The sequence below is a fragment of the Mya arenaria genome, chromosome 5 (assembly GCF_026914265.1).
Source record: "Mya arenaria isolate MELC-2E11 chromosome 5, ASM2691426v1".
NCBI lineage: Eukaryota > Metazoa > Mollusca > Bivalvia > Myida > Myidae > Mya > Mya arenaria.
In genome coordinates, this window is record NC_069126.1 from 41306578 (window position 1) to 41332542 (window position 25965).

At 34.7% G+C, this 25965-nt stretch overlaps 3 protein-coding genes across 6 annotated transcripts; 1 reads left to right on the top strand and 2 right to left on the bottom strand.

Moving 5' to 3' along the window:
* Positions 1–598: 598 nt before the first annotated feature.
* Positions 599–8270, bottom strand: LOC128234704 (uncharacterized). 4 transcript variants are annotated; one of them, XM_052949124.1, is made up of 11 exons: positions 8138–8270; positions 6588–6905; positions 6194–6349; positions 6056–6091; positions 5547–5852; positions 5135–5437; positions 4605–4916; positions 3746–4005; positions 3140–3274; positions 2154–2260; positions 599–1667 (listed from the first exon to the last, which is right to left on the bottom strand). In XM_052949124.1, exons 1-8 carry the CDS (start codon positions 8187–8189, stop codon positions 3851–3853), a joined length of 1638 nt encoding a protein of 545 aa, XP_052805084.1. In that variant the 5' UTR covers positions 8190–8270; the 3' UTR covers positions 599–1667; positions 2154–2260; positions 3140–3274; positions 3746–3850. The 4 variants fall into 4 exon arrangements, with proteins under 4 accessions (XP_052805084.1, XP_052805081.1, XP_052805082.1 ...); XM_052949121.1 differs by having other exon boundaries at positions 6056–6349; XM_052949122.1 differs by lacking the exons at positions 599–1667; positions 2154–2260 and having other exon boundaries at positions 2925–3274; positions 6056–6349.
* Positions 8271–10432: 2162 nt separating this feature from the next.
* Positions 10433–18865, bottom strand: LOC128234702 (uncharacterized). Its single transcript, XM_052949119.1, has 10 exons — positions 18765–18865; positions 18196–18492; positions 17731–18036; positions 16412–16714; positions 15647–15964; positions 13875–14156; positions 12764–13045; positions 11997–12131; positions 11113–11219; positions 10433–10621 (listed from the first exon to the last, which is right to left on the bottom strand). The coding sequence occupies exons 2-10, from the start codon at positions 18314–18316 to the stop codon at positions 10445–10447; spliced, it is 2031 nt and encodes a 676-aa protein (XP_052805079.1). The 5' UTR covers positions 18317–18492; positions 18765–18865; the 3' UTR covers positions 10433–10444.
* A 2495-nt stretch (positions 18866–21360) lies between these two features.
* LOC128235698 (uncharacterized) lies at positions 21361–25665 on the top strand (the record flags this gene model as incomplete). Its single annotated transcript, XM_052950500.1, has 6 exons — positions 21361–21436; positions 21534–21609; positions 23646–23796; positions 24593–24761; positions 25023–25231; positions 25615–25665. Coding segments are annotated over exons 1-6 (705 nt in total), but the record flags the coding sequence as incomplete, so codon positions are not given.
* Positions 25666–25965: the final 300 nt, after the last annotated feature.

A 25965-nucleotide genomic window follows, 5' to 3' on the forward strand; every position in this document is an offset into this window, starting at 1 on the left:
ACCAATGATATAAGATTGCTGACAAGAAATCAGATCGTTGATTTTCATATTTCCGTTCGAATATTAATGTTTTATAGCTTAAACCGCTACTTTCGGTTTAAGAAAAATGTATAAAACATCAAAACACTGGCTCGTTCCAAGACAAAAAATAAAAATGTTGTCAAAACGTTCAATCTGTGAGAGTGAAGCTTTTATTGTGAATTAAAAGTATTTTATATTGATATCATGTGTTCAAATGAAACTAACATGCTGGCTGCTTCAAACCGATATTTAATCCACCGCAATAAAAACAATATACCAAGACCATACGCTCCTATAATGTTATATCGTCACAGGTGTGATAAAATGACAATAATGTATAACTTGACTTCTAATTGTACAGGAAGAATTACAAACAGCAAAATAAACAGTGTTATTTATACAAACAAAAACAAAAAACATTCATTACAAATTTGTTATTTCATTTGTTTGTTATTTTATAAATATCAAATAAGTAAACACTCATAGCTCGTTTTGTATTTCATTCATTTGTTATTTTATAAACAAAAATGAAACAAGCACTCATAACATGTTTGTTATTATATTCATAGTGGTCATTTTGCTTCACGTTGGTTGTTGGGATTACAGATATGGTTATCGTTAAATCATTTACACAATGATTATACAAAACGTGAACTACATGGACGAGCACAACAGCCAAACATTTATGAACTGTTTATGGTATAAGGTAAACGAATCAAAGTCCTTATAAACAATCATTCATGTATACAAAATACAACAAGGATATACATATTAGTTCCAGTGTATTATCAATACCAATTTATCGCTTATAAAAATATTCAGCGAATGACAGCAAAAACCTGCGTTACCTTTCGAAAAGGGGTTACCCGAGTTCCTAGATCTCAACATCAAACATTGTCCAAACAATGCACAATTAAACATATAGGCCTATTAAAACATTCAAAATTATTGCACCTTTTTAGTACTTAACGAACAGATACAAACAGTTGCTTTAAATGAATACAGACGGGGTAACATTGGTTACTGCTCAAAGGTACGGTTCAACCAGACTAGACACCAATGCCCTCTTCTAAAGCATTGAGGATTTTTGCCCAAATTTAAGTGCCTGGAGTAGAAAGCTAAACTGCGTTTTCGGTAAACACTATAAATAACATTGACAGATTAACGTATTTTATAATGGGCTGATAAATAAAGAATGAATGATACGCAACGATTCGAAAATAGCAAATAATTTACAAATGATTTCAACGTACTTTTTAGTTGTTATCAAATATAAAATAGGTCAATATATTACAAGCAAGAAGTACATATTAAAAACACTCACTTAATACCAATACCAATACATTTTTTAATAAAAAAACGTTCAATGTACTGCCTTGAAACGGTTAGCGAAATTATGATGATAATATGATTTCAAAATGACACAAATCCATCTACATCGTAAATTGTTTGATCAGTAACTAATTCGGTTATATTGGATGTATATAATTCGCTTCCGGTACGTTTGTCCGACGGTTACTTTGGGCGGATGGGGTATCCACATAGTCGTAAGAGTTTACACACTCGTTTGAACGGACTGGGTTTCCTTCCATATCACATAGTTGTGGTGCGTCTTTGTTCTCGATTGCACTTGCAGAGACTCTTGTCTTCAAATGTAAATAGTGCTTAATTTAATAAATATTATATTCATTAAACAAAAAAAAAACATAACTTTCAAATTTAGTAATTCTTGTTTAGTAATTTTAGAAATCAGATTATCAAGTATTTTAGGTGTTTAATTATCAATTTGCCATATATACGAGTAGTACGCTGATTGTAGCTGAGGATATAGAATACCTTGCACAAGCACATGCTACTCTCAGAGGCTTCTTACAACACGATACCACAAGGGTTGTATGAAACCGACTTGATCTCGAGTGGTATGAAACCTCTGAAGGTTTCATCTACAAACAGAGTATGGAGTGTTCCTCACCGCTCTACATCATTGAATTAAAATTTCAAGCATTTAACTGTTGTTTTGTTCAAACGTTATCTTACACGGCTAGCAACATCGAAAAACAAATGAGGTGAAACAATATATGATTGTTTGGTATGGAACATTTTAAAATTGATGATTATAATAGAAAACTTACCAGATTGTGAAGTGCAGTTGTCTCAATATTAGACTGAACATCATCGTACACATGTGTACTTCGCTTTCTTACTGCTGGTCTCCTTAGGCGTATAAGCGTTTCATAAGCTGTGTCAAATATATCAATATTGTCATTAATCATGATGTAACAGACTTCTTCGGATTAAAAACAGAATAAAATGTAAATTTGGAAAGACACGATGACGTTTTTTTAATCATTGCGATGCCATTGCACTCATTTGAACGTCAACTATTCATATATTTCCTTATTGGTGGACAAGATATACGAAATTAACCGATGCCACCAATATTCAAGTTTGATATTAAAACATATGTAAATACTCTATCTCATTTCTCTTATTTCATTCATGATCGATCCAAGATTCATCGATATACATTAACGTTATATTTATGTAAGGTTTATGAATGTGCAGATATATATTTACTTTCGATCCTTATGCACTTCAAAATTTTACAGTATATGTTTTAGGTGCTGAACATGTTTCTGCAGCTTCCATTAAATTATCGATTTACTGACACTGGTTTTGCAATGTTTCGATTCCATTTCATCTAGTGATATTCTGATGAACCCGAAATATATATTCAAACTCGTTGTACTGTCTCAAGCTTCAAATATGATTTTTCGTATGCATAGATAAGTTGTGCTGATTTTATCAGTGAGGTACCACACGATTAACGTCCCTAGATATACTAACATGATCAAAATTTTAAGTTTTTCAAAGTTGGCACTTGATTACCAAAGGCACGTCTTCTGTCACAGATACGTTTACATTAATCTACCTTTGGTTAACTGAGTAAAACATTGTCAACAGGGTAATCGACGTTCACAAGTAGCTTACCTTGAGTTTGAAGCAGAATATCTGGATGTGTCAACAGATAATTTAAATTCTGATCAGTAATCCAGTTATGCATAGATAGAACATACTTAGTTTTCTCATTTTCAATTTAGAGTATTTGCACAATTACCATGATGTTTGCATCGCCTACATAGAAGCACTGTAAACGTTGTTACAAGTAAAAATTTAACTGTTCCCGACACGGCGTAAAGGACCGATATATGCAACATTTTGGACACAACTAGTACAGGGTTGGTTGTTGCTTCTGCAATTAGATAATATTTGCCTGTTTCATGCACACAATGAGAGAAATACCAACATTCAGATAAGGTTGAACTTCATTCAAATTTGCATATGCAGTGTTGTAGTTTGCTTAAGACAATTTTATTAACGCAATAAAATCAGTGATCCCTCTCATGAACCTTCACGTTATCATTGCAGTGGCAACGTTAAACATCTCAATATATTTTCATTCGTAAGAGACATTTTATTATCAAATGTCTCGTATTTGGAAAAATAAATTGATAAATCCGAGGCTACATACGTTAACTGTATGGATCTTACCACTAATACCGTACAACTGTCTCTCTCAATGAAATCGAATGCTAAAAAATATCAAAGAATAAAATACAAAATAAGGAAAGAAACTGTTCAGTTGACATCGGTGTCTGATTGATTGATTGTTTGCTGGTTTAAGTATCATTTAAAATGCATATTTAAATTGTTTTATACAAACCCTGTGTCACTGAGTTAAAAACTGTCAATGAATTTCTCAGAAACTCCTCTGAATTCCATGCCCTGCAAACGTATGTATTTTCGCCATCTCCCGTATAATTCAGTGTTAACAGGTCTTTATTTCAGTGTTATTTTCTGCTTCCCAGCGAAGCGTCCATTTCTCTTTAGCATTGCAGTCATAAACACGACATTTAACGGTCAGTGTATTCTTCGGATATAATTCAACAGATGATGTCATGTTCAAATACAGAGTTGGATCACCTGAAATGTATTGTGAAAATTGTTAAGAGAGTAAAAACGTAACATAAATACCTAGTGTAGAAAAAAAAGTAATCATACATTTCATATGTATTTAATTAAATTCATATAAGAAGTGAGTACACATGTAATTCTTATGAAAGATACAACAATATATAAGTACATTCCGAAAGAAGTATATCTTTGTAAGAAGAAATATCATGAAACTAGCAGTCACGGTTAAATGAATTATAGATAATTTAACATTGTTCTGTACAAAACGGAATATACTTGGACTCAAATACAGCTTGGAAATCTATAGAAGACTCGCCTAGCGGCTCGTCCAATATGACTTTCCAAGCTGTGTACTGGTCCAAATATATATATCCGTATTGTATAGAACAATGTAAGATAACCTATAATTACACTTAATGAGATATCTACTACTTCCTGTTAGGTAAATGGGTAAAATGCTATGTATACCAATTAGTGTAATATAAAAATACATTCTGAAAGACAGAGTTTTCAGCAAAACAAATGCATCATAAGTATGGAGATAGGAGTCTCGGTTTAATCGATAGTGTGGCCGAACGTCGACAACATAAATAAGATCGAGTACGTACCTGAAAAGGATACAACATAATTTTCGGTTAAATGAGATGAAAAATGATTGCATCTAGTGGAACATGTGATGATTCCCCCAACCATGTCTTTAGTCACTTTGTAAATTACATTGGAAACAAAACTCCCATGTTCACCATAAGTCCAATTGCCACTATTAATATATCTTAAATCATCTCTGTTGCTTGCCCATTCAATGACGCAAGGCGGATTTGATTCATTCGTTTCACAAGAAAGGTTCATGAAATAGGCAGAAACACTGTCGCTATATTCGGGTTTTTTGCTCACCGACATCGAAATGTCCGAAGGCGGATCTGAAAGCAGAACACGAAAAACCTTTATATAACTTTTTTGTTTACACTTCAGAAACGCTAAGAAAATAACAAATAATAAATTATGTATCTTCCCATGCTACAAACATTTACCACGAGAAGGATAGGTATATCAAGTGTGTTAGGCCTTATCTCAATTTCCAGTTTTAACGTCATCAAGTACGCACATTTTATACAATAAATACGCTAGTGAAACTTACATTTGATACTGATGTTATTGCATATGGAATGATCTGCTATTCCAAAGTCGTCAATACTTTTCCTTGTGCAGCACATTTCTTTTCCATTCCACAGTTTGTGAGTCTTTGTCACCTTAGCTGTGCTTGCATAAGTATGAGAAGATCCATTAAATAAATCAGTTTGTTGAACATCAGATAGCAAAACATTGCCAATATGTATATCTCTTACCGGAGCTGGGAAAGCATTCCGCACTTCACATGTTGTTGAAGAGTTTGCACCATCAAGATATTCAGGAACTGTTTGATCGGGTTGGCTACCTTTCTCTGGAATTAAAACAATGATTTTATAACATCCTATATTATACACGATCCAACAATATTTATCTCCACAAAATTACGAATCATATACATTATGTTTATTCTACTTGCTTACCTACGTTACATAGAATGTCTTGCACTTCGTAAGGTGTTTCAATGGCTGCATTAGAAACCTGACATGTCACATTCCGATTCGACAGTCCTGCCATGTGTTGATGAACGTTACTGAATAGATAAAACCCATTGTTCTGTTCGCTTTCAGCAAGAACAAATAAATCCTGTCCCAGTAAAAGCGCCACTTGTACAGGTTCTGTTCCATTTTCAGTCTGGCAATATATGTCGGAATCTTCATAAACATAAATACATTTTGTTGTATTAAAGTCAGCGATTTTTGGACCGAGGATTGGGTAACTCGGTGGCTCTGAAACAAATCATTTATATTACTTGAAATAACAATTACCCATGAAAACTGAAGATTAATCACGTTGCTGCTCATGTATTTATTATCTGTAGACATCATTATCCTTTTTGTACTTATACGATTCCTTTTTATTCCGAGCTAACATATCAAAACAAAACCAATATTTAAAAGTCAGAATGCTCGGTGAATTAAAAGCAATGTACCTGGAATATGAAGCTGCACAGAATCCGTGTGGCCACCTGAATAACAATATAAAGTATACGTTCCTTCATCTCTGTCTTCTAAGTTAAATATAGTCAATATGTACAAATATTCAGAAACAATTTCCTCATCGTAAGAACCTTTTCGTAGCTCTATGTCCTGGATATTTGTCTTCCATGTTCGTGTAGTGTTTATTTGCTGTATAGAATAGTCAGATGGAAAATATCCTAGTTTAACGTCCCCGCCACGAACAACCGGGCTTAGAATCACGAGGGCTCCACACTGTCCAACAATTTCTGTAAATAAGCGGGATTATCACATTAAAACCATGTTTTTGCTTTGTATTCATTAAAAAAACATGGACAAGCCTTATAGTAAATTGAAAAAAAAACACGCTCATTTATGTTAGGAGGCTTTAAAGAATAAAATCCAAATACCAAACAGAGAAGACCAATCACATTCTTTATACCCATATCAGTTAGTGTGTATCAATACATATTTGGTTTACATGTTTGAGTGGACGCCGATATTAACCTTTCACATTTAAAGCTATTAAGCTTGATACTATTGTTGTGTTTGTTGAACATCCGGCGTAAAAGTCAGATCTGTTGTATTCAATAGAAGCTTTCCATTTCAAAAAGAAGGACCCATCCTCCGAATATCTTTTAACGTTTGTCCCGTTCATTGTTTGAAAATATGTGCTGCCTTCCATTATGTATTTCCATTCAACCTCGCATCCCCATGGGTAAGAGGGTGTTGCTTTCAAAGTAACCTCCCTGTTCAAAAACGCTGGCCCTACCACTGATATGGTTCCGTAGTGCTTCCTTGCTACACAGATCAGCCCGAACAAAGCTGAAAAAAAAATAGTAAATGAAAAAAGTGCAAAAAGATTGCGAGTACACATAACATTCTTGATAAAAGTATCTGACTCGTAAAACTGAAATTATGGATAAATTTGAGTAGCGATCAGTTTTAGTTGCAACTTAATCCATAAGAGCTTTGCCGAAAAACTCTAAGATAACTGCCATTCATTCTGATGTTGCTTCATTTAGTATCTATCAGACGATATGGCATTGTATTCAATTATGAATTACATTTAAAAACCTTAGCAATTAATTGTGGTACTTACTGGACGCCGATAGGCTATTCCACTTCTTGCAATGAGTGTTATAATCTAATAGGTATAACGCGTTGTCATTGTCTGTATTATTAAAATGTTTACTCCTTAAACCGTCGTAGTGTAAAGAATATTTTGACTCATATTTAAAATAGAATATCACGTTGCTACTTTATTAACGATTGCTAACGTCGATGACTAAAATGTTGTGTTCAATAGTTGAAAAATGTCTGCCTTATTTTGTAGTACACTTGGTTTAGAACATTGACAGGTTCGCATCATCTTCAAATGTGGTTAGAATTTCACTAATATTCCATAACTATTGTACAAACAGCATATTATGCATGTCAAAGATTCGTTACCGGACTATAGTTGATTGGTTTCAGCTATTAAAAGGAAATTTTTATGAGCAGCTAAAATACAATGGTCAAATAAGAAAGCTGGACTGTTATTATAATTGCTAAATATGAAAGATATTGTGCATCAATGAATAGCAGAGTGATCAAGATTAATATCTTATTTATATTGATCAAATAGAAAGCGATATGATAATTTTATGGAAATCACGTCAATCATCTTTTTAAGTCATGAAACACCAAGGATGATCTCAGTATTATCAATTAACGCCAGATATGTTGTTTTGGTATAGTTATTGAAAAGAAAATGTACAATAAAATACTGATGGTATTTAGCAGGAAATTGGTCAATGGTGAATGTGACATAAAAAGTCTGCTCAAGCATACAATGTGAACAATAAAAAATTTGCACTTTCGTGTTTTGGCATTTTGTTTGTAGTAGTAGCAGATATTGTTGTAGAAGTAGCAGTAGTAGCAATAGTAGTAGCAGCACCTGCTCCAGCAGAACAGACCTCAGTAGCAGAAGAAGTAGCAGTAAAAGAAAGTGTTGTAGTAATAACACTTACTGAAGTTTAAACCAAAAACGAACAATTGTCATGTAACTTACGTACCAGTTAATCGCACGGCAAATCGAACACCCTTTATTATCCATGGTGGTAGCATTGCTCGAGCATCAAATATTATTTATCCTGATGAATATGACTGCTGTAGTTTGTTTGAACATGTTTAACATTTCTTTACAACGGATAATTAACATTACAGAAAAAAGAGACCGACAGTCCTTCATTTCTTCATGGAGGAAGATAAGTATTGTTTCTCTATTCGATTCACAATTGTTCAGCTGAAGTGCTGGACTCTCTGTCTATTCATATTTTCTGTTCAACAATACGTTTCACGTTACTTTAATATTAATTATACAAGTTCCCATTGACAGACAGTCGATACGTATATTTTTGCAACAGGAAAAAAAACTTAAACCAGACCCTCTGACAATGAACTTAAAAGTAATAGTTGTGCCCTTGTTTGGATCTATAAGGCATGCCACATTACCTTAGTTAGTTTAGTTTAAACATATATATATAACTAAGCTGTATATTACTTGATCACATTGTTCTGATCCACCCGACCTCTTTTAGCATAATGTCACAGTTGTGTGTTTAGCTGATTGCATTTTCAGACCATTTCGTACCGGTCAGACCTACTTCTAATACACGTTTATCATGTTTTCTTACGAGTAATTTTATCATAGTCAACTAAATTGTATAAAGGTGTTCTTATTATTAATGATATGGCTGATATGTAAATGTACTTCCAAACCAACATAACATGTCCAGTTAATTGTGAACATACTTAGTTAGTTCCGCCGTTTGTATGTGCGTGCGTGTGTTTGTTCGTGTGTGCGTGCGTGTGTATGCTTAGTATACCGGCGATCGAACGAATTCGTTTAGCCACATGTAATCATACAATAATGATTGCATTTAAAAACGCATTGATTGGATTGACTCAATCATCGCCAAATGAAAGTGACAGAATCCACGACTCGCTCCGGAAACTGATATGCGCGCCGTAATCAGCGTTTATATATTCATGCATAAAGCATAATGATCAAGTTGAGTCAATAATGTCGGACAATAAATATGTTTGAATGTTTTTAATTGCATTACTAACAGTAAAGAACTCAATAAAATGTACCCACAACATATGACCTTCCTTCGATTTTCAGAAAATAGTTATGCTATAATGATCAGTTTGACAAAAAATCATGTATTAATTTTTTTTATAACTCATACTTTTCGTAAGATAATTGCAAACACCAACAAAAACAGTGTTATTTTATACACAATAAAGCAACGAATAGTCTTAACACGATATTATATTGCATTTGGTTCTTATTTAATGATCATCAAAGAAACAAACACTCAAAACATGTATTTATTTCATAATCTTGTTAATAGTTATACAAAAAGGAAACAAACACTCATAACATGTTTGTTATAATATTCATAGTGGTCAATTTGCTTCAGGTCGGTAGTTGCGATATCGAATCTAGTAATCAAGCTAATCATTTACACCATTTGAATACAAACGTGAACAACATGGACAAAAGCAGTCAAAGGTAAAAGGATCAACGTCTGACGAAATAATCAACAATGTGCACAACTTGCATAAACACATATTTCATAGTTACAGGGATTTACAACTACCCATCTTTGTTATAAAAAAAATTCAATGAATAGCAGATGAGTAGGTTTTGGAATGGGGATAAACCGGTTTACAAGATTTTAACATTAAACTTGTCAAAACATTTCACCCTTAACCGTCATGCCGTTAAAGCTTACACCAACTTAAAAACAATAAAGCAATTAAACAAAATATAAACTTAAAGCAAACTTTAAGTTCTCAACGACAAGATACAAACAATCTCATTGAATGAATACAGACGGAGTAACAGTTGTTACTCCTCCAAGTTACGATTCAATCATACTAGACACTAATCCACTCTATGGAACACAAGTTATCAAAATGACTGGGGAAATTTGCTCAAATTTGAGCGCCTGGAGTAAAAAGCTAAAACGCGATTCGGTAAATACTATAAATACAATTGACGTTAACATATGATTGGGATGATAGATAAAGGAGATAGTTTGAATAATACGCAGCAAATCAGAAATTGAGAATGATTTACAAATAATTTGCACCTTTTATTGCTATCTAAAAATAAATGCACACGTGTTAAATGTATAACAAGCAAAAAGTGCATAACAGAATACTAACGTAAAACAATATCAATACATTTACTAACAATAAATTATCAAATTACGGCTTTGAAAGGATCAGCGAAATTATAAAGGTTATATTATTTTCAAATCACACAAATCCGTATCCATAAATATTATTTTGATAAGTTGCTTAATCGGTTATATAGCATGGATATAATTTTCATTTGGTGCGTCTGTTCGACGGTCTCTGTCAGCGGATGGGGTATCCACATAGTCGTAGTGACTGACAGTCTCGTTTGAACGGGCTTGGTCACCTTCCATATCCAATTGTGGTGGTGCGTCTTTGTTCTCGATGGCTCGTGCAGACACTCCTCTCTTTAAATATAAATAAAGCTGATTTTAATAAATAAAAATCATTACATGGCACAATCAAAATCGTCTTATCTTAGAAAATTGCCATATATATAATAGTTACGCTGATGGTTACTGAGGATGTACAATACCTCTCACAATCGCATGCATGCTTCAGTGGCTTCTAACCACACGATATCATGATATAAGTGTTGTATGAAGCCAGTAAAGGTTTCACCTAAGAAAAGTGTATAGAGTGTACCTCACCCTGATCATGTGAACGCTCCACACCAATGGTAAAACGTCATTCATGGTCAAAGTCAAATTGATTTCAATACATGCTATATACAAGAATCAATTGCAAGTTCAATCATTTAAGCGTTTTTAATAACGTAATATTACACGAATAGCAACATCGATATGAAATTGAATCGAAAACCCTGAGGTAGAACGATATAGTGTTCTTAGTCAAGAAGACAGGCTGTTCTGATGGTTATACTTTACAGAACTCTTACTAGATTGTGAAGCGCAGTTGTCTCTACATTAGACTGAACATCATCGTACACATGTGCACTTCGCTCTTTGCCTGCAGTTCTTCTTCGACGTAGAAGAGTTTCATAAACTGTGTCAAAGAATTGAAAAGAAAAAAAAGTTTGTAAACTCCGAGAGACTTGACGTCATTTTGTCACTCATCATAATGTCAATTCAATTTTGGTGAACGTCAATAATTCATGCATTTCCTTTTTAGTGGACACGATAAGCTTAATTAAGCGATGTTACCATTTTTTACCAAATATGTGGAGCTCATTTTTTTCTAAATACATTAATGATCGGTCCAAGATTCACTGAACAACATCAACGTTATATTCATGTTAGGTGTGTGTACGTTTGTGCATTTTTGCACCTCGATCCTCGTGCCATTAAGAGATTACAGAAAAAGTATTGCGTGCTGAACAAGTTTCCGTAGCTTTGTATTATCAATAAAGTGAAAATCTATTTTGCAATATCGTTTAAACAGTTTTTTCTTCCCTTCATTTAAGGTTGTTCGAATGCAGAGACAAGTTGTGCTCATTTCAGCAGTGAGGTAGTATACATATATGTCCCTAGATAGACTTATATAATCAAATTATATATAAATTTGTAAGAGGACACTTGAGGTGACTTGAATTGGCATGCCTATCTGTCACAGATAAGTGGAAACGAGTTCACTTAAGATTTACTGAGTGAAACATTGTCATCGGGAAACAGACGATCACAAATGCCTTACCTTTTGTTTTGATGAATTAATTAGATGGTATTTCTTAATAAATTATTGTGACCAATGACCGAGGAAAAAATATGCATCGATTTAATATTGTTTTCAAAGTCTAATGTTCAATTAAAGAACCTGCACAATTACCATGATGTTTGCATCGCCAACATAGTAGTCCGGTAGGCGTTGCTAGTGTTAAAACTACAATTGTTCCCGACACGGCGTAAATGACCGGCGTATACCACTGTTGGGTAACATCTTGTGCAGGGTTGGTTGTTACATCTGCAATTAGACAAGTACTCCATCTTGGCAAGAACGATTTTGTATTTGTATTGTTTTGTTCATGAATAATTGTATTTATTGCAATTTCATGGATTAAAAGTAATACCAACTACCGTACCTTGAAAAGGTACAATACATTGTGTATGTTTATAATACACCATCAAGAAAATATCAACGATCAAATTAGGTAAACTTCATTCAAATTTGCATATGCAGTGTTTACTAAAGACAATCTTACTTAACACAGTTATTGCAGTTGTCATATTTATTTCTTGGACCTTGATGTTATCTGCGGAGGGAAGAAGACTGTAAAACATCTCACTGTCTTGGCATTCGATACATAAAAGATACATTTAGTTTCCAACTGTCTCGTATTTGGATATAAACAATTACAATAACCGATGTTTCAGTAGTCTACTGTGTAGATTTTACCACTAATATCAAAGAATTGTCTTTCTCTAACAATCAGAAAGAATGTTAAAATTTAATAAAAAATAGAAAAAGTAACAGAAAGTAAAGGATAAATTGTACAGCTCAGATTTTAATTGAAGTGCCATTTGCTATATAACTATTGATGCGATGCTTTGGTGTGGTGCCATTTAAAATGTATATATCAATAATTATATACGAACCTTCTGTTATTGTGTTTAAAACTGTCAATGAAAGGCTCAGAAGCTCGTCTGATTTCCATGCGATACAAATGTATATCATCTCTTCATCTCCCGTATAATTCAGTGTAAACAGGCATTCCTTTGTTTGTTTACAAGACGTTATTTCAGTCTTATTTTCATCTTCCCATCGAAACGTCCATTGCCCTGTTACATGGCAGTCATCAACAAAACATTTGACGATCAACTTCATTTTTGGATGTAAATCAACAGGTGATGTCGCGTTCAAATACAGAGTCGGACAACCTGAAATGTAGTGTAGAAATTGTTAGAAAGTAACAAAGAAGAATAAATACCGAGTTTGGAGAAAACAAATCTTAACATTCTATAAAGACGAACAGTAAATTATATTAGTCATTAAACTACAATTGTTTCCGATACTGGGTATAGGACCGGCGTATACCACTCTAGGATTATAACTAGTGCTTCTGCAGAAATATAACATTTGCTGTGCAAGTACTCCAGTTTGGAAAGTTTGGTTCTGTAACTATTCTGTTTGGTCAATTTATTATTGTTTTTATTGCATTATATTTCTTATATTCAAAATAATACCAACTAACGTACCTTGTTAAGGTTGAAAATAAATTGTGTAAGCTTCATGAACACAATTAAAAAATACCAACAATCAGATTAGGATAAATTACATTCAGATTAGCATATGCAGTGACGTATTTTGCTTAAGGTAACCTTATTAAACACAGTGAATAAAAGTGATTTCAATTATTTCATGAACCTTCATGTTATCTGCGGAATGTGGTGGCACCATAAAACCTCACAATATATTGCATTTCGTTGTCAGTTGTCTTCAATTTGGATATATAATAAATCACAATAACTGAAGCTACAGAACTTTACCATGTGGATTTTAACATTGCTATCAAAAAACTGTCTCTATCAATTAAAATAAATGTTAAAAGATAATGAACAGTAACAAATTATTGAACTGGAACAAAAATAATAATAATAAATAAGGCGCAAATAAGGCACAAAAATCCTTTCAGTTACATTGGGGCAAAATGATTGACACCTGGTTTTGGTATCTCGCAAAATGTATATTTGAACGTTAAATACAAACCTTCTGTCAATGAGTTTAAAACTGTCAAGGAGTTTCTCAGAAGCTCTTCTAATTTCCATGCGCTGCAAATGTATGTCATCACTTCATCTCCCGTATAATTCAGTGTCAAAAGGCATTCCTCTGTTTTTTTACAAGTCTTTATTTCAGTCTTATTTTCAGTTTCCCATCGAAACGTCCATTGCCCTTTTACATTGCAATCATCAACAAAACATTTGACTGTCACTGTAGTATTCGGATATAAGTTAATAGGTGATGTCGTGTTCAAATGCAATGTCGGGTCACCTGAAATGCAGTATTATATTCTGGTTAAACCCAGTAATAAGAAAACAGTAAATATCACACATGTAAAGATAAATTGTATTGTATTCCTGTTCCTATTTTACATTTTTTAAAGAAAAAACATTATCATTTTTATTTATTGTATTCTGATTGGCTATTGGCATAAAGACATGAGAAAATCTTTTGCAGTTTATCAATATATTATATAGGAATGCGATCAGGACAGAATACAAAATCGATTCCCAATGTTATTTAAAACCACAATTGGCATAATTGTGTTTTAATATAGATTTTTGAATGTACGAAAGCTTTCATAAAATATTGAATATTAAATATATGATATATATTGTTGGTTTCAGTGTCACATCGTGTTCTATTCCACAAGTGGCATAAAAGTGACATATTGTCACGAGTGGTGAAGCCACCTGTAAACATATAGCTTTTAATATGATCACGAGTCAAATGAAATACAATCTTACGCTGAAGTCGTCAAGAAATGGTGTTTCTCTTATGCTAATTTTGTGAGATTTACTAGTGTGTTTTTTTTTCGAAAGGAGTGCTGCTTTCTACGCCGCTTACAGTGGGACGCCCTTCACGTAAAATTAAAGCTGATGACGTAGCTGTTCATTTTCTATTTCCTAATCGTTACGAAAAGTTCATCGACAATTTTAGCAAAACAATTGCAGATAATCATTGGGTAAAACACTTTCAGTTTTAGAGTTTGTTTTATGATACCTAGGTATTCAATCACCCCTCACTGTAAAAGACCAGTCTGATTCGCTTGAAGACAGGTAGTTTCCCAGGTAAAGAGTGAAGACAATGCTGCTAAGTTGTTAAACTTCGAGGCTTGTGGGGGGGGGGGGTAAAAAATTAATCAGTTAACCTTTTAATTGTTGTGTTAATTTCGGGAAGTTCGTTTTACGTATTGCAACGACAAACAGGTCAAAAATATATTTGAACGATGTTGTTTTCGTCTTTGATTTATTTTGTATGAACGCAAATGTTCGAACATTAGGCTTCAAAGTTCAAGAAAACGTTTGAAAAAAACAATATTTTTTAATAAACGGTAAGCTGTGTTTATTCCCAAATATTTCTTTAGTTAAACTAATGCAACGTTCTTAAATTTCAAATTATTTTTGGGCAAAATTTTCTAATTCAAAAGTAACGTGTTTAGTTTTGATCAAGGGGAAACTACTACAATGGATTTTAAAAGAAGTTATTAAATTCTCAAAGTTGATCCTTTCACTGTTGTTACTGTATTTCACTGATTAAACTCCATATTTAAACAAAAAGCATGAAAAAAGGGAATTATCGCGTTGAAAGATAGATTGGTTATTACTAATGTTAGGAGTGGGAAAACACTTTGAATAAAACAAATATGATAATACATAAGCACGATGCGGAAGACGGACCCCTTTAGGAGATGAATGTACATGAGAAATACGTCACGATTGGTGGTGTAAGTCATTAAATAAGTAAAATTGAGTACGTACCTTTAAAAGACAATGAGTCATTTATATTGAAATGAGATGGGAAATGATCGCATCTTGTTGAACATGTTATTGTTCCCCCAGCCATGTTTTTTGTCATTTTGTAAAGTACGTTTGAAAATGAACGGTAACCCTCACTGTCACCATTCGACCAGTTGTTTCTCTGAATGTATCTCAAATTATTGTTGTCGCTTGACCATTCAATCGTGCAAGGTGGATTTGATTCATTTGTTTGACAAGACACATGTAGGAAACATGCAGAAATATTGTTGTTGTAGTCATGTGTTTTGTTTACGGACATCGAAATGCCAGTAGGGGGAACTGAAATGGAAAAAGAGAAAATGCATTTCATAAATGTTTTGTAATATCAGATGTCTGAAACCTTAGTGCATTTCTTATGTCATTTAAAACGACCGTTGGCAGATACATGTACTAAAATTCATTTGATATACGAAAGCTTACTTTTAAAAGGGGAATTCTCTTACTTCATACTGATTGGTAGTAATTAGTATTCGAGCTTATAGACTAAATAGTGTGCATTGATATCGTCATCTGCTAAGCATGCAATTAATAATAACACACTGATAACCAATTCGAATGTAGGTGCATTTTACCGATTGACCGTCTTGGTGTATTTGATTATTGAGAAGCACATATTATTCAGTTGCATCGAATGCATGTTTGACAAAAGTAATAGAGACGGAATGCCAACAACTTCTAACAATTAAACACTGTATTCAAACTCGAAATCAATCCTATTAGACTTACATTTCATATTAATCGTTTTGCATACTGCAACATTTTTAATACCAAAATCGTATTTGCTTTTCCTGGTGCAGCACATATCTTTTCCATTCCACAGTTTGTTAGTCTTTGTCGTCGTTGCTGTGCTAGTAAACGTATGAGAAGATCCATTAAATAAATCGATTTGTTGAACATATGCTAGCAAAATTTCGCCAATGCGTAGTTCTATTGCCGGAGCAGGGACAGCATTGCGCACTTCACATATTGGTGAAGAGCTTTCTCCAAAAAGAAATTCAGGAACAGTAAGTATGGGCTGGCTTCCATTCTCTGCAATTAAATAAATGCTGATAACAACATCGAAAATTATGTTCGATTCAATAATAAGAAAACCCACAAAAAATGTATCATAGCTTGTCACTTAGTCGCTTCTTTTATCCTGTCACTTGCATACAAATCGGTCCAATAACAAGGTGCTGTGTAAATTTTAGTTATTAGGATAGTAGATCGCTTGTTTTTTATCTACAGTCAGTTGGTCATGTGACCACGAAAACGGATTTTTTTATGAAAAGTCAGAGGAAAAGCACAAATAATGTTTCAGTATCTTATCGACAGTCCGCTAACAACCGACTTCAAATATCATTCGCCCATAAAGTCCCATCTCTCTGCATACTAAGGATACTGGCAAAACAATCGACCAGAAAATCTATATGTGATGTGAAAGTCTTACCACACCCGCAAATACTTGAAACAGTGCAGCATTCAACGATAGTTAATTCCATTTATGTGGTGAATGACAAATTCTCACTTAAAACATAAATGAGTTATCTCTTTGTCGGTGCAATTCTGAACATTCAACACTATCAACATTATTTAAATCCATTTCACATGTGGCGATTGTTTGTAAACACTCGTGATCTTGAACCATGGCATGTGTACTCTGTGACTTGCGAAATAATTGTTACATCATCAGATAATGTTTTGTAACTGGTCCAAGTCTATGCACTTTTAAAAGCTTTTGAACTGATATTGACGTATTAAAATGCAATTACTTTGACTATAAGCATATTGAAAAAGTATAACAGTTTTGAGAACTATTGTGTGGGCACTTGACCGAGTGTGCTGACGTCAACAGGGGAGAAAGTTGTCCCCCTTATTTTTAAAAAGCTAAATATTTTTAAGATTAAATATAGTGTTTAAATACAAAATATAACATGATAAATAGAATAGTAGATCTGGGCCGTGGATGAAGAAAGTTTATCTGGCTCGGCTGCGGAATTCCTCCGCCTTGTCAGATAAACTTCCTCCATCCACGGCACTAACCTAGTATTCTCTACCTAGCTTACCTACGTTACATAGAATGCCGTGTACTTCGTATGGCGTTACAGTGGCTGCATTTGAAACTAGGCATGTCACATTCCGTCTCGACAGTCCATCCATTTGTTGAGAAACGTTTTGGAAACGGTACACTCCTTTGTTCCATTTGCTTTCAGCAAAAATAAACAAATCATGGCCAAATAAAAGTTCTACTTGTACAGGTTCTGTTCCATTTTCAGTTTTGCAATACAAGTCGGAGCCCTGATCAACATATATGCATCCTGTTGTATTAAAGTCAGCCGATTTTGGACCGATAACTGGATAACTTGGTGGCTCTGAAATAAATATTGAAATGACTTGCTGCTCATGCGATTATTACCTAGCAACATTAATAATCCTTCTTGTACTTATATGACTCCTTTTTATTCCAAGCTCTTCCAAAACAAAACCATTTATTAAAAGTCAGAATACTCGCAGGGGTAAAAGCAATGTACCTTGAATATGAAGCTGCATAGATTCCGTGTTGCCACCTTGACTGCAACTTAAAGTATATGTTCCTTCATCTCTTTCTTCGAAGTTAAATAATGTCAATATGTACAAATATTCAGAAACCATTTCCTCTTCGCAAAAACCTTCTTGTAGCTGTATGTCATGGATGTTTTTCTTCCATGTTCGTCTGGTTTTTGTTTGAAGCCGTATAAAATAGTCAGACGGAAAATATCCAAGTTTGACGTCCGCGCGCCGAACAACCGGGCTTAGTAAGAAAAGAGCTCCACAATTTCCAACAATATCTAAATAAATTATAATACAAATAAGCTTAATTATCACAACTAAACCATTTTTGCTTTGTATTTTTGAAGATGAAAACAAACAGTAGGAACCACATGGACAGGCCAAATAGTAAAATAAAAACACATTCATTTATGTAAGAAGGCTCTAAATATTAAATCCAAATAACAAACGAAGAAGAAACAAAGATCAACTCACACACTTTCTATTAATATAGATTGGTGTGTATAATTACAAGATTGGTTTTCACCTTGGAATGGACTTTAATATTTACCTTTCAGATTTAAAGATATTAAGCGTGTTCTTATCGTTGTGTTTGTTGAACATCCGGCGTAGAAGTCGGATCTGTTGTATTCAATTGAAGCCCACCATTTCAGAAAGAATGACCCATCCTCCGAATATGTTATAACATGTGACCCTTTTATTGTTTGTAATAGTGTGCCATTTTCCATTAAGTATCTCCATACTACGTCACACCCCCAAGGACTGAACGGTGTTGCTTTCAGTGTTACTTCCCTGTTCACAAACGCAGGCCCTACCACTGATATTGTTCCATACTGCTCTCTGGCAGAACATATGTAACTTAAAAGAGCTGAAATAGTGATTGTGAACCACAATGTACCAACGCAGATTAATATAATATACGTATTTTATATTAAGCAATTACACTCTACGAGTAGGGAGGGTTTGGAATTTGAACAAAGCTCAGTACTGGAAATCCAACGTTATATTAAAATAATTGAAACGGCAACTATTATTTTTACAAAATATTATGTCACAAGGCCAAAGCCGGGCTTGTTGAGTATTGTTTCTATACAGATTGATGCTGAAGGGTAATATTGAACTAGCTCATCATTCAGCTCGTCCTTCCTTTTGACCTTCATGTCCGACTGTTGTTTTAGTTAGTCATTCAGGTTCTAAGATGACTTCTAAAAATAAGTTATCAAGTCCAACTTCTACCTCTTATTACAATAAAGTTCTAGTATTTGTACACCTTACACAAATATTACCAAATATCCTAATCCTAGTTCTGAAACACGCGTCGACTTTAAAATTGACACAACTACTCTTACATCAGCTGTAAGAAAAAAAAGAACGGAACAACTTACCAAATCCAGACATCAAAATATACCGACAACACTTATCCATTTCACCTGCGCGTTAATGTACGTCAATGCAATGATCAACGGACATCAGAAATAAGAATGGTGGTAGCCTGGCAAGAGTCACGAGCTAGTTGTATCAATGGAGGATTTGTTTCCACTCTGTCTCATTGAAATATAATGCTCTGAAGGTCGACATTGTTTCAAAATGTTTACAATAGTTTATGTAACCACACAATAAGATGACATCTGAAACATGTTTATCGCTGTTTTTATAATAAGCGGTTAATGAACGGAAATGTAAAGAAAAACTTCGGAAAACAATGCACGTAAGAAATAAAACATTTGATTAATCACGGAAACTAATGCAACATGAACTTCATGAGTGACACCAGGATTAAACAGCATCTATATTAATATTCACACCGATAAAAGACAAAACTGGCACTCATCGAACGAGACAAACAACTCCACAGGGCAATAGACAAAGGTTCCATAATCATTAAAAGTCATGATAAAAATATTGAAACGGTTTTTATGTAACCGTCTTGGATGTTCAGTTAGTAACACTATTGACTAGGGATGCAGTTAAACCGGTTAACATGATCATAACTCAATACATTTCGCCCATACACTTACTTCTATATCGGCCCGGTTAAAAATAGGCGGGACTGAACTGTTGAATATTTATGCCTGCGGATCAATTACAGCGCTATTCAGCTATAACCCAAGCTAGCTTTTGAAAGTTGTACTTGACACCATGGTTCGAATCAGTTACCTCACCCATTACGCACTTAATTAAAATAATGCTCTCTCGCGAAACGCTCGTATTTAGTTTCAATAACTTGTTTCTTGGTCCTTCGGTGTCCGGATCTGGTAATCTGACTCTTTGCATCAATGTAATACCATGGAGTGTACCTCGGAAGTTGGGTGTTTAGATCTACTAATCTGGGTATTTGCAGCGTGATGATATAATGGACTACCTTGGTACTTGAATGGCCGGGTCTGGTAATATGACCGTTTGCATCAATGTAATGCCATGGACTTTGGGACTTGGGTCCTTGGATTAGGTAATCAGGTTATATGCAGCGCGATAATATAGTGGACTATACCTTGGTACTTGGAGGCCGGTACTGGTAATTTGACTGTTTGCATCAAGGTAATACAATGGTCTGTACCTTGATACTTTGATCAGGTAATCTGGCCGTTTGCATCATAATTTTACCATGGACTGTACCTTGGTTTTTGGTGTCCGGATCTGGTAATCTGGCAGATTGTATCATGGTTATACAAATGGTTACTACAAGGACAAGCCCAAAGAAAAATATTTGAGAGAAAAGGTAGATTTCATAATGTAAACATATAGAGTATATATATATATATATATATATATATATATATATAGTTTTTTATCAATAATGCACCAGTCATTTGTAACCACGGCCTCCCATGTCTGGGGGTATACCGGTAATACCGGTAATAGCTGTGATAATGGGACGTGTTTTTACCTTTCAGGTGGCTCCGCAGTGCTAGGTAAATGCGTCGGTTAATAATAATGTCCAATGTCGTATGTTTAGCTAACTTCACACAGCTTTATAAGTCCGTGATATTATGCTGTATTGGCAATTTTTGAATAACACTCCATGACACACAAAGTGCATAAAGGTCACGTTCAAAGATTATGTCACTATCTTTAGGATCAAATAGTAGCACAATATCAAATGTACACAGTGACCGAAATGAGAATAATAACAGATTGAGACTTCTGTCTTTAAATGAGTGTCGACCGCAAAGATGGCAACAATACGTTTCGGTCTCATTCTCGTTGCTGTTGTTTTCAGTGGTGAGTTGAAACTATTTTACTGAACTTATCTATAATGTGTCTATTACACACAAAAATACATGATGACCATTGCTGTTGTTGTTATTGTTTTGGGCAGATGTTGGATGTATTCCGCCGCCGGTGCCAGAAGGCTTGGAGTGGGACCCCGTCAGCGTTGTGATTCCACTCAATTCGTAAGCACCTCTACGTAAACATACCTATTAAGCTGTTACATTTACTGGTAATGGACACCTTTTCGCCCCGAAAATTGAGGTTCTTCTTTGAAAACTTGAGAGATACGAAATATTTTGAATGTAAAAATTATTCAGGATAAAGTAAGACCACTGATCTAAAAATTATAATGACAAAAATTACAATACAGGCTTACTTTAAGAAGAAACTCACGTGACAAACCTACTTAGTAAATTCTACTAAAACGGCAGTGTACTGTACTAATAGATATCCCACTTAAGAAAATTTAAATTAATTATTTAAAAAAAATGATTTGAAACAAATGAGAAAATATATACCTACTAATTAATAATATATTAAATACCGCGATAAAATTATGTTTCATTAACTTCCTTTTTAAAGACTCCATGTCGGACATAACTACATGTATATTGTTGTCAAACGATATTTTAGTGGGCTTGATGTATCTATTTTCTGACATTAACAGAATTCTTTTTCCTTTCTTTAAAATGATATATAAAAAGGCGATAGTTTGATTATAAATGTTGGTCAGTGCAAAAGATCAGTGAAAGCAAAGATCAATAGCTTATTAATTGTGTTTATGATGCTAGAGTTATAATTATTGTAGGTCCACATTAGGTCACACCGCAGTTTATCAGTATTCATAGTGAAAATGATGGTTTTAAACTTAAAAGCATACATGGGGCCTTCTTATCATCGTACTTATCGTAAGGTCACTTTTCAATAATGCAAAATCTGTTTCAAAACTTGGTCAGTTAGGCAAAGTTCATTTAATTTTATTTGTCAAAAGTTCAATTCATTTTGTGGCACTCATTTTATGAGCTTACTATTTTGTCGAACACTCGTTGATAAGATGATACTAGGGAAACTTTAAGTTGTATACCACATTCTGGCGACGATTATAAATGGGCCCACAGTCAGTGCCGTAGCTACATATAGCCGTTGTAGCCTTGGGCCTACAACTTTTATGAAAAATGACAAAATTTAAATAACCCAAGTATGCATTTAAAATTAATAGCTACTCAAACACTTTGAACATTTGTTTTACCCTGGCAAGTTTGGTGTTTAATCAAACTACATGTACGTGCAGGGTGTATTGCTTGTTTTTATTGTAATCATTACAATTACTAATGAGTGTGTATAATGTGCATATAAAAGTCCCAAAAGTCACATAGAATAATCGGGCCTTCAAGTGTTTTAGGCCCTAGCTACGCCCCTGACATTCACTAACGTTTAGAGTCTGAGACTCCGACTAAAAATGGCGAATTGTGGAGTACGCCACTCGTAAAATATAGCTCTTGGTGCTCACTCGGTGAAAATATTAAGGATAATTGTTTTTCAGTGTAATGTCGCTATTTATCATGTCACTTGCATACAAATCGATGCAATAACAAGGTGTCGTGTAAATTTTAGTTTATTAGGATAGTAGACCACGTAATCTTCAATCAGGTGGTCATGGAACCGCTAAAACGAACTTCTTTTCTATTCTGCAATGTCAGTGGAAAAGCACAAATAATGTTTCAGTATCTTATCAATAGTTCGCCAACAACCGACCTCAATAATCACTCGCCCATAAAGCCCCATCACTCTGCATAATTATGACACTGGCAAAAAAATGGCCAGAAAATCAACATGCAATGTGAAAATCTTACCCCACCATTAAATGCTGAAAACTGTGCACCATTCAACGATAGTTTATTCAATTTCTGTGGTGAAAGACAAACTCTACTACTACCTTACTCGAAAACAAAAAAGTATCCTCTATATAGTATCCTTTTAAGTAAGAGTAATTTGTGGCTATGAAAATAAGACAGAGCATCAGTTGAACTGGAAATGAGCAAAACATACGAATATACTTACACGAGGACTTCTTAGTAATGTATAATTTATACAAAGTTCGTTGAAATATGAATTTGCTGGCATTAACGTTCAGTAACGTATGCATTATCTTGCACCCAAAAGTAAACGTGTGTGTACTGTAATACTTTTAAGCTTTTGTTTGGTGTCTCCAATTAAGGACAGACAATTATTCCTCCCTACAACGGCTGTTGCGTGCCTCTTACAAGACCCGGTACGTGAGCAAGAATGCCATTAACCATAACGACCCTGGGGGCTACAGGATCAGGGTGGACGCCACAACCTATGTCAGCGACCATGCCTTAGATACAGTATGACTGAAGTAAAGTGTTTATGTCCAATATTATGTGAAGAAATAATTCGATTATTCATATATCAATCAATCAAGTAACCAATCAACCAAGCAATCTGTCAATCAGTCATACATTACTCATTCGAACAATCATTCACTCCCTCATTTTACAAACCAACATATCATGACCAAAGTAAGTGATCATACAATTACCTCCCTTGTTGAAGACCGTCGTCGGTAGCATCAAGGAAACTTTGCCTTGTGGCAATACTTAAAATCAAAATTAATTATTTCTCGCTTCAAATGGCAACAAAAATGTTTTCACGCCGCATTCAAGAAATAATGCTGCACTCTCTTCAGAACTATTTAAAGAAAGATCTGACTATTTACATAATCCGAATCACTGCGCGCATGTCCATGACAAGCTTGAATTAACACATATCTATACGCAAATTATTTTAGTACGCACAAAATTGTTCCAGCAAAAAAATACATTTTAACTTTATCTTGTTTTTTTAACCGCGTTTCCGCAAAACACCATACGCTCGGGTTGGGGTAAAGCTATCTTACGCTCTCGACCATGGAAGCTACTTATAGTCTCCAATATCCTGCAAAATTATGGATAGTGCAATCAACAAATCAATTTATTGATCAATCAACTATTCAATTATTTTTTTATCAATCATTCTTACATCCATTTATTAAATCAAGAATGCATTCATCCTGCCGACACATAAGCCAACAAATAACAATAAACAAACACATCAATAAATAGACAATATTCATTAACCAACCAACTAATCCTTCTTCTCCAGGGGGCTGAAATAATCCACCGTATGACGAGTCACATGTCGAGTACCACATTCAACCGCCTTGCCTCCCATGCTACTGTCGGTATTTTCACATCCTGGGAGCATATAACTATCTTCCCCGAGTATTACAGCGTCGCCAACCCGGCCGGATGCTGTGAACAAGACCATACGTGTATGTCCTTTATATTGTTTTTAGATATGACCAAGAATGTCTATTAATACTCCTTACTAAATGTGATTTTGTGTGAGAGTATGCAATCCCTCTGCCCACTTTTTGAAGGTGGTTCATCGCTAAAAATCACGAGTCTAATTTACATAGACTTGTTTCCACAATACTGTACTCGATTTCTACTGGTTGTAAACACGTTGTATTTCACATTGTTACTCACGTATTTTTAATCTGTCAGGAATTGCATGTCTGAAACACGTGCAGGTTGTGCCGGGCAGTGTAGGACGTCCTGTACGTTTGACGGCCGGAAGTACTTCAAACTGGCGGGAGCCGGCGGCCAGCGGACCGGGATCCTTGATGACAACATTTTGTGTAACAGCGCGGACCCTTACCACGGCAAAGCCAATATTCTCGTCCACGAGTTTGCTCACACGGTTAAACTCCACGGACTGGATGGATGGATGCACACAAGAGTAAATATGGTCCCTTGATAAATTTAGGTCAGAGAAACTATTTTTTTTTCAATTATCCTCCTGTTTGTGGGGGAAAAATTTAGTTTAGCATTCGGTTCATTACTACTATTTCTGAGTTTTCGCCATTTCTCACCGTCGTCAAACTCAAATAAAATGCAGTTAGGGCAGGACGTTTTATATAGGGACTTGTGCGTGAAAACTAGCTCGATTATGAAGTCTGATATAAATCTCGCTCTTGTTGGATTATTGCTTGGGGACAATACGGGTGTCCTTTTAGAGCCGAGTTGGGACTCGATCTTATGGCTTCATGAATAGAGGGCGTTTACCTATACCACTAGATCATTCTGGCCCATGTTGCCAACGGGTTATCTCCCTTTTTTCAGATAACAAACGCGTTTAACGCCGCTAAGGGAAACCACGCCTGGGCTCCAAGACAATACGCCATGCAGACGGAAGAGGAGTACTTCGCCGTCGGAAGCAGCGTCTTCATGAACGCTGATCGCCTCGGGCCCGACACTAATGTGCACGGGGGATTGCAGATAAACACGTGCGTGAATGCTCTTACCATTACAATTCTACTAATTCATGCCTGCTATACAAATTATGATATTTCATACATGCTGGATGTATACATTTGGCAGCACTGTCGGTGCTTTGATTCGTACTAGACATCAGGCCCTATCAATCAGGCATGAATAATTAATATAATTGCGATGTTATACCGAAACAAACTT

What these genes read in the sequence shown, in the direction of transcription:
- LOC128234704 (XM_052949121.1), bottom strand. Translation starts at nt 8,189, where the DNA reads ATGCTACCACCATGGATAATAAAGGGTGTTCGATTTGCCGTGCGATTA. An exon ending in AATAGCTTTAAATGTGAAAG is followed by an intron (nt 6,350 to 6,587) that starts GTTAATATCGGC and finishes GCTTATTTACAG; the next exon opens with AAATTGTTGGACAGTGTGGA. An exon ending in TTATGTTGTATCCTTTTCAG is followed by an intron (nt 4,006 to 4,604) that starts GTACGTACTCGA and finishes AATACATTTCAG; the next exon opens with GTGATCCAACTCTGTATTTG.
- LOC128234702 (XM_052949119.1), bottom strand. Translation starts at nt 18,316, where the DNA reads ATGGTTTCTGAATATTTGTACATATTGACATTATTTAACTTCGAAGAA. An exon ending in TATGCAGCTTCATATTCAAG is followed by an intron (nt 18,037 to 18,195) that starts GTACATTGCTTT and finishes TATTTATTTCAG; the next exon opens with AGCCACCAAGTTATCCAGTT. An exon ending in TTGGCGATGCAAACATCATG is followed by an intron (nt 11,220 to 11,996) that starts GTAATTGTGCAG and finishes TCTTTGACACAG; the next exon opens with TTTATGAAACTCTTCTACGT.